The sequence below is a fragment of the Corvus brachyrhynchos genome, unplaced genomic scaffold (assembly GCF_000691975.1).
Source record: "Corvus brachyrhynchos isolate BGI_N302 unplaced genomic scaffold, ASM69197v1 scaffold58, whole genome shotgun sequence".
Classification (NCBI taxonomy): Eukaryota; Metazoa; Chordata; class Aves; order Passeriformes; family Corvidae; genus Corvus; species Corvus brachyrhynchos.
The window spans coordinates 1088768-1096045 of NW_008239539.1; the positions used below are offsets into that span (position 1 = coordinate 1088768).

Here is a 7278-nt window from a genome sequence, read left to right on the forward strand (position 1 = left end):
GCAGGAATTGCTGATCCTGCCCTGGCTGCTCCCAGTGTTGGTCCTTCTGCCGTGGCTCCCCCTATTTCCTGTGGTTGGGAGATGCCCTTTCCTCAGTGAAATGGGCACTTTCCACCCCAAACACGACCCTGCAGCCCACCTGTGATGCCGAGAGTGGCTCATCCACACACCTTCTCTGTTTGTCTCAGTCTCCAGAGCAACTCCATCAGCAGTGCAGGGGTCACAGCGCTGACAGTGGCTCTCTGCTCCAACAAGGGACTCCTCAGCCTCAAGTAAGTGACAGTCCCTCCAGCCACCCTGGCCAAAAGCTGCTGCTGGGACCTGGGAGCCTTTCAGCAGCCTGGGCTTGTGCCTGGTTGTTTCCACAAGTGCTCTGAGATGCTGAAAGAAGCTTTGGTCCCTCCTCCAGCTGTGAGGATCTTCTCTCCATCTTTAGCTTTTTCCCTTTGGGACAATATTCATTCAGCCATGTCTTGGAATGAAAGGATGGCAGCAGGGATGGCAGGCTGGCAAAAAGCCCTGATGGGCCACCAGTGCCCACAGGAAACACAGGGAGTGGAGCTGCACGGAACGGAGCAGCAGAAGCTGGTGGGGGTGGTCTCAGAAAAACTGCTCTCCTCAATGGATGGCCTCAGCCCCAGAGCAGGGGGCAAAGGGGGCACTGGGGGAGCAGCTGATCCAGCGCTGCCTTGGCTGCTCCTCCCCAGCCCCGTGTCCTTCCCCAGCCTCCGAGAGAACTCCATCAGCAAGGAGGGGGGCCCTGCCATTGCCCGTGCCCTGCGGAGCAACAGCACCCTCAGGAAGCTGGAGTAAGTCCCATGGGCCCCAGGAGGGCACCCGGACCACCCTGTGGTGTCCCTGGCATTGTCCTCAACTTTTCATGTGTGACTCGAGTCCTCTGTCCCTGCAGCCTGGCGGCCAACCTGCTGTACGATGACGGGGGCAAGGCCATCGCTGCGGCCATCAAAGAGAACCGGGCACTCACATCCCTCCAGTGAGATTCCCCCTGGGCCTGGCTGGGTTTGGACCCCCTTGCATGGACACGGGCAGGGACACTGCTCCTGGCCCTCAGCCCCTCCAGGCTGTGACAGTGGCACTCCTGGCTCACCCTCCATGGGAGGTGTGCTGTGACATCCTGGATGGACCCACGGGGTCTTGTGCATCCCTGGATGGTGCAGATGGGTGTGGAGCCTGGATGGATCAGGGCAGGCTCACAGCCTGAGGCTTCCCCTGCCATTTTCTCCTGTTTGCAGCTTACAGTGGAACTTCATCCAGGCCAAAGCAGCCACGGCCCTGGCACAAGCACTACAGTCCAACAGCAGCCTGGCCAGCCTTGAGTAAGTGGGGACACAGGTGGATGGGTCCTGGGCCCTACTGGAAGGGCCCTTAAACCTCATCCAGTTCCACCCCCTGCCATGGGCAGGGACACCTTCTGCTAGCCCAGGCTGCTCCAAGCCCCAATCCAGCCTGGCCTTGGACACTGCCAGGGATCCAGGGGCAGCCACAGCTGCTCTGGGCACCCTGTGCCAGGGCCTGCCCACCCTCCCAGGGAACAATTCCTTCCCAATATCCCATCCAGCCCTGCCCTCTGGCAGTGGGAAGCCATTCCCTGTGTCCTGTCCCTGCAGACCCTTGTCCCCAGTCCCTCTCCAGCCCTTCTGGAATCCCGTTAGGCACTGGAAATCTGCTGTGTCCCCATTGTGTGTCCCTGGCTGGGGATGCTCTAAATGTCTTGTGGCCCAGGAGCTCCCCCAAGCCATTTGGGAATGCTGGGCCCTGTGCTGGCTGCCCTGTCCCTGCTCCTGGTTCCCAGGCACGGGCACACACAGCGCTTTTGTCCCAGCCTGCAGGAGAACGCCATCGGAGACGAGGGAATGGCCGCCCTCTCTGCCGCGCTGAAGGTCAACACCACCCTGGCAGACCTCCAGTGAGTATCCAGGCTGCAGCAGGGCCCTGGTGTCACAGCTTAATTACCCTAATTAGAAAGCCATGGCCACCTTAGGGCAAGTGCTGAAGGGTCCCTGTTCCCTTGCAGCCTGCAAGTGGCTTCAGTTGGCGCGGCCGGTGCCCAAGCCCTGGCAGAAGCCTTGATGGTCAACAAGAGCCTGCAGATCCTGGAGTAAGTGCTCTGTGTGGCCACCAAGTGCCCACGGCTGTGCCACTGATCCCCGGGGTGTCTGAGAGCCTGGCCCTTGGCTCAGCACTGCTCCTACCCTGGCATGGTGATCTCCCAACCTGGCTTGCCTGGCCCTTGACTCGCTGTGTGCGGTCACTTCTCCCCCTCCTCCCGTTTGGGGCCATCCCAGGCTGTCCCTCCTCACTCCTGCCTTCGTTTGCAGCCTGCGGGGAAACTCCATCGGCGTGGCTGGGGCCCAGGCCATGGCCAACGCGCTGAAGGTGAACCGCAGCCTGCGCCGGCTCAAGTGAGTATCCCACTCCCAGGGTGAGCCAGGAGCAGCCTTTCCAGACATTCCCTTAGGGAAGAGCAATGGGATGGCCAAGCCAGTGGTTCTCAGTAGGGCAAACCCTGAGCAGGTGGCTCTTCCCAATGCCCAGTCCATGCACTCCCTGCTGGTGGCCACATCTCCCTGGCTGGTGCTGTCTGACCCTCCTGCCTCCTGCAGCCTGCAGGAAAACTCCCTGGGCATGGACGGAGCCATCTGCATCGCCACGGCCCTGAAGGGCAACCACGGCCTCACCTATGTCAAGTAAGTGGCTGCTGCAGGGGGTGGGAAAGGCAGGGATGGGGGAGACCATGGGAACCATCCAGGGACCTTCCCCCCCACCAGCACTGCCCATTCCTGGCTGCCCCACAGGGCAGGGGCATCCCGTGCTCCTCTGGGTGTAACAGCCCCACACCCACACAGCTCCAGACCCCTCAGCTCCTCTCCAGGGATGCCTCTGGGCTAAAGAACCACCTCAAAAGACAAATACCATCCAAAACATTCCAGGGGAGAAGTGGCTCAGCCCCTCCAGCTCTCCAGGGCTTTGTCCAGCTCCTCACTTGGCTGCCTCAGGGCTCTCAAACCCAGAGTGCCCTTGAGCATGGAGTGGGGTGGGCACAGTTGATGCTGCTGCAAAGCTGGGCAGCATCTCCTGTCCTCACCAAGGATTCTGCTCTGCCTCGTGTCCCAGCCTGAGCTCCTCTCTTTGCTCCCAGCCTGCAGGGGAATCGCATTGGGCAGTCAGGAGCCAAGATGATCTCGGACGCCATCCGGACAAACTCGCCCGACTGCGTTGTGGACGTGTGAGGGGGCCTGACTGCAGCGAGGAGGGGCCCGGGGGTCCCTCTGGCCAGGGTGCCTGCAGGGAGCTCCTTGGTGCCCATCTCAGGGGCAAGGAATGCTCCTGAGCTCCTGGCATGGCCCAGGAGGACCGAGGGTGTTGGATCAAGAGTGCAGGGGGTCAAGACTCGTGTTGAAAGCTGAGGGATGTGTATGCCCATGTCCCTGCTCATCCAGGCAGGAGCTTCAAGGAATGGGGGAAACACAAAAAGGAGGGAGAAGGGGCAGATCCCACATGCCAGACCTTGTTCTTGTGGGTGATTTACCTGCTGGTGGCAGGAACTCCTCCTATGATCTCCCTGGTGCTTTTCACCCCTGGCTAAAAACAGCCCAGTCCTGCAGGATCCCCTTGAAATCCCAGACGGACACGAGAGATTTGCTGCTGCCTTGCTCAGATGGGAGCAGTGCTGTGGACCTGGGCACTTTCAGCAGGTCCTGGCTGTTGCTGTGCCCTCAGTAACGGGTTGGTGCTGGCCAGACACAGCTGAAGGGTTTGGTAGAGCTGTTCTCTATCGAAGAGAGAGGTAACCCAAGGTGTAGGAGTGGAACCATCTAGAAAGAGCTTGGAAAATAAAGAGTCCTCAGGAAAATGGAGGAGTATGAGGGTGAATGTAAGAGGAACTGCACTGCATGAGGGTGGGCTGTCTCCAGCACATCTTGGTGCTACACCAGGACTGCCTTTGCTCAAACTTCTGCCTCTCAGCTTCAAGGCTGGAGCTCTTGGATCTCCTGCTGTTGTCACCGGTGTTCTGTGACCTTGGGATACGTCCTCCCAATGTCCCAGCTGCAGGGTCTGTCCCTAGCAGGTCACCTTTTTGGCTGCTGAGAGCAAAGGTGGTGCCTTCGTGTGTGTGGCAGAGACCCAGTGACTCTCCAGAGGCACCAGGTTTGCAGGTGACCCAGCAGCCAAACTGGGAACCCCCAGGGCCCCCCTGAAGCCACCGTCCCCTGTCCCCTCCCCAGCCCAGCCAGGACACGCTGCCACACTCCGGGCAGCCAGTGGCTGCTGCAGGGACCTGGGAGCTGATCCCAGGAACACCGGGCTGAGCTCTGGAGATGTAAATACTTGGCAATAAATTAGTTCCTGGATGAGAAGATGCCTCGTGCAGCCTTGCTCTTGCACTGCAGGACATTTGGGATGGGCTGTGCTCCACTGCCCTGGGCTGAAAGCTCAGCTCACTGGCACAGGGGGGCTGCTGATGCTGCTGCTGTTCCTGCCTGGCACAAGCAGCTGCAACACCAACAGTGGCTTCCCCAAATCCCTGCTGGCTGTGCTGGAGGCTAGGTGGCAGTGCTGCCTGGAGAGAGAGGCGCTGGCTCTGAGCACACCAGGTACAGAGTCACTTTTCCATGTGGGCCTCCAGTGCAGGAAGTAGAAAACTCAAACTGCAGCCCAGACTGGGAGACTGGGCCTGGTCTCGTGGGTCAGATCATCACAGAATGGTCTGGGTTGGAAGGGACCTTAAAGCCCATCTTATTCCAACCCTCTGCCATGGGCAGGGACACCTTCCACTGGCCCAGGCTGCTCCAAGCCCCATCCAACCTGGCCTTTGGCACTGCCAGGGATCCAGGGGCAACCACAGCTGCTCTGGGCACCCTGTGCCAGGGCCTCCCCACCCTCCCAGGGAACAATTCCTTCCCAAGATCCCATCTAACCCTGCCCTCTGGCAGTGGGAAGCCATTCCCTGTGTCCTGTCCCTCCATCCCTTGTCCCAAGTCCCTTTCCAGCCCTCCTGGAGCCCCTTTAGGCCCTGGAAGGGGCTCTGAGCTCTCCCTGGAGCCTTCTCTTCTCCAGCTTTATCTCCACTCCTTCAGGCTACCTGGTGCTGCTCTTTGTGCAGACAAGCTCTTGATTAAGTAAAGGATATGTTTAGGATAAATAGATTTAAGCCAGATTTGAAACCAATTGAAATGCATTCCCAGAGCAGCTTTTCATCCAGTTTTATTAAGCCAAAGAAATCTATTTGGACATAATAAAATGCAGGGAAATCAGGCACACGATGCTCACTGGAGTGAGACTTCTGGCACTGCAGTTCACAAGAGCCAGTTTAGTGCAATTATGGAAATAAGTGCACATTACTGTGATTCTCATTACGGATAAACTGCTCACGCTTCGAGATTCACAAACCTGGCAATCTGAGTTTAATTTTCAGGTTTAATGAACATTATTTACCAACTCCTGAATTCACACTGACATGCACTTTTCAGGCAGCAGGGTATTAGCTCCTGGCCTCTCCAGAGTTTGTGCTTCAAGAGGCCTCCTGCTACTGAAGGGTCAGAAGTCATTATCACTTTGCTCCAGTGGCTCTGGCTTCCTTGCTCGGAGACTGGATTTGCCTGGGGAGATTTCCATGCTGTCATCTTCCAGATCATCCTCCTCCTCCTCTTCTTCATCTTCATCCAGGTCAATCTCACTGTCCCCTGAGTCTTCCTGCAGGAAAGGAAACAGGAGTCCCTAAGCAGCTCAGCTCTGCCATGGCAAGGCCCCTTTGCCAGCCCAAAGTAGGAGATGGCAGCGCTGGCTTCTCCCCGCACTCCCAATGGATTGCAAACCTCCTTCCCCACCCCACGGGGCTGATGAACAGAAATTCCCTGACTTCTGCTGGGTCTGGGCTATTAAAAACCTGGCAGGGTGTTTAACATTCAGGTGAGAGCTACTGTGAGACCACAGAACCAAGGTGAAGTGGAAGAAGATGAACCACAGAAGAGGAACCCACCTGTGCCTTGCGCCGGCCTGGCCGTGCTGCAGCTGGGGTCCCCTTGGAGAGCAAGAGTGGAGGAACAGCAGAGGCAGAGCAGGAAAAAAAAGTACAAGAACGTAAAAGAAAACAGAAAGTGCCCAGGCTGGGAGCAGGGGAGAAGGCAGCAAGGGCAGGCACAGCTCGGGTATCGTGTACCACACCAGCAAGTGACACAGGCTGGGCACACACCACTGGCTCTTCCTAACTCCATGAATTCCTTGAGGGGTTCAAAGCAGCCTCACTGGTTTCATTCCCTGAGCTGGGATACTCAGAGGCCACAAGGGTGTCTGAGCTCCGAGAGGCTCAAGTCAGAGGGCAGAGCCATGAGACAAATGAAGTGGCTGCAGCTGAGGGCAGCTGAAGGCTGGATGTGCTGGGGCTGTGCCAACAGGGAGAGAGCTGCCAACAGGGAAGGCTAAAGGGAACCGAAATCGCAGAAGGTGCCTGTCCAAATCTGTCACTAACGTGGCCAAGGACAATCAGGCAGCACTGGGACTAAGATGACATCTTCACCCACAGCACAGCACTCTGCCCTTCCTAGAAATGGGCCTGGATGCCCAGGAGGCAACAACAGCCTTCACCACACCCATTCTGGCAGGAGCAAAGAGCAGAGCGTGGGCTGCAAGTTCCTCTCCAGACACAAGGTGAGGGTGCCCAAAAAGCTGTGGCTGCCCCATCCCTGGAAATGTTTAAAGCCAGGTTGTACAGAGCTTGGAGCAACCTGGTCTAGTGGGATGTGTCTCTGGGTGGAACAGGATGGGCTTTAAGGTCCCTTCCAGCTCAAACCATTCTGGGATTCCCAGAGATGTCTGAACCACCCTCCTTGAGACAGGCAGCACTGGGGCATGTCTGCTGGACTGAGACAGAAAGGTTCCATCTACACTGGGAATTCCCAGCAGCACAGGCTCAAACACCAATCCACAGTCACCACAGTTGTACTGTTTCCTACCACTCTCCAAAACAGTGCTCCAGCATCACTGGAGGGCAGAACAGCCCCACTGCTCCTGGGATGGCAGCAGCTTTTTGGGATGGTGGGGAGAGCTAACTGCAAATGCCAACCATATCCCAGCAGCTGGGCTTCAGCTTCCTGGCACAGATGCAGCCACTCAGGTGTGCCCAGAGGCACACAAAGGTTGCCCACAGATGCCAAAGGCTGGGCACAGATACAAAGCAAGTGTCTCCTGTGCCAACCTGTGTGTGCCTTTTACCTTGTCCACTCACAGGTAAACCACAACCAAGTGCAAGGCCAGGAG

The 7278-nt window shown here is 57.7% G+C and overlaps 2 protein-coding genes across 5 annotated transcripts in view; one reads left to right on the plus strand and one right to left on the minus strand.

Annotated features, from left to right (window-relative positions):
* The window catches only part of NLRC3 (NLR family CARD domain containing 3), an 11280-nt gene extending 6904 nt beyond the window's left edge, over window positions 1–4376 (plus strand). The window contains exons 10-18 of one of the 2 annotated variants that reach the window (XM_017741314.1): window positions 189–272; window positions 726–809; window positions 911–994; window positions 1254–1337; window positions 1844–1927; window positions 2036–2119; window positions 2340–2423; window positions 2557–2708; window positions 3161–3246. In XM_017741314.1, the coding sequence (XP_017596803.1) occupies window positions 189–272; window positions 726–809; window positions 911–994; window positions 1254–1337; window positions 1844–1927; window positions 2036–2119; window positions 2340–2423; window positions 2557–2680 (712 nt within the window). In that variant the 3' untranslated portion in view covers window positions 2681–2708; window positions 3161–3246. Of the gene's footprint in view, window positions 1–188; window positions 273–725; window positions 810–910; window positions 995–1253; window positions 1338–1843; window positions 1928–2035; window positions 2120–2339; window positions 2424–2556; window positions 2709–3160 lie in introns of both variants that reach the window. The other variant, XM_017741313.1, reaches the window with a different exon arrangement.
* Window positions 4377–5208: 832 nt separating this feature from the next.
* The window catches only part of CLUAP1 (clusterin associated protein 1), a 58267-nt gene continuing 56197 nt past the window's right edge, over window positions 5209–7278 (minus strand). For 2 of the 3 annotated variants that reach the window (XM_017741312.1, XM_017741311.1), the window contains 2 exons: window positions 6002–6043; window positions 5209–5715 (listed from right to left, as the gene is read on the minus strand). In XM_017741312.1, coding sequence (XP_017596801.1) covers window positions 5560–5715; window positions 6002–6043 — 198 coding nt within the window. In that variant the 3' untranslated portion in view covers window positions 5209–5559. The remainder of the gene's footprint in view (window positions 5716–6001; window positions 6044–7278) is intronic. The other variant, XM_008639072.2, reaches the window with a different exon arrangement.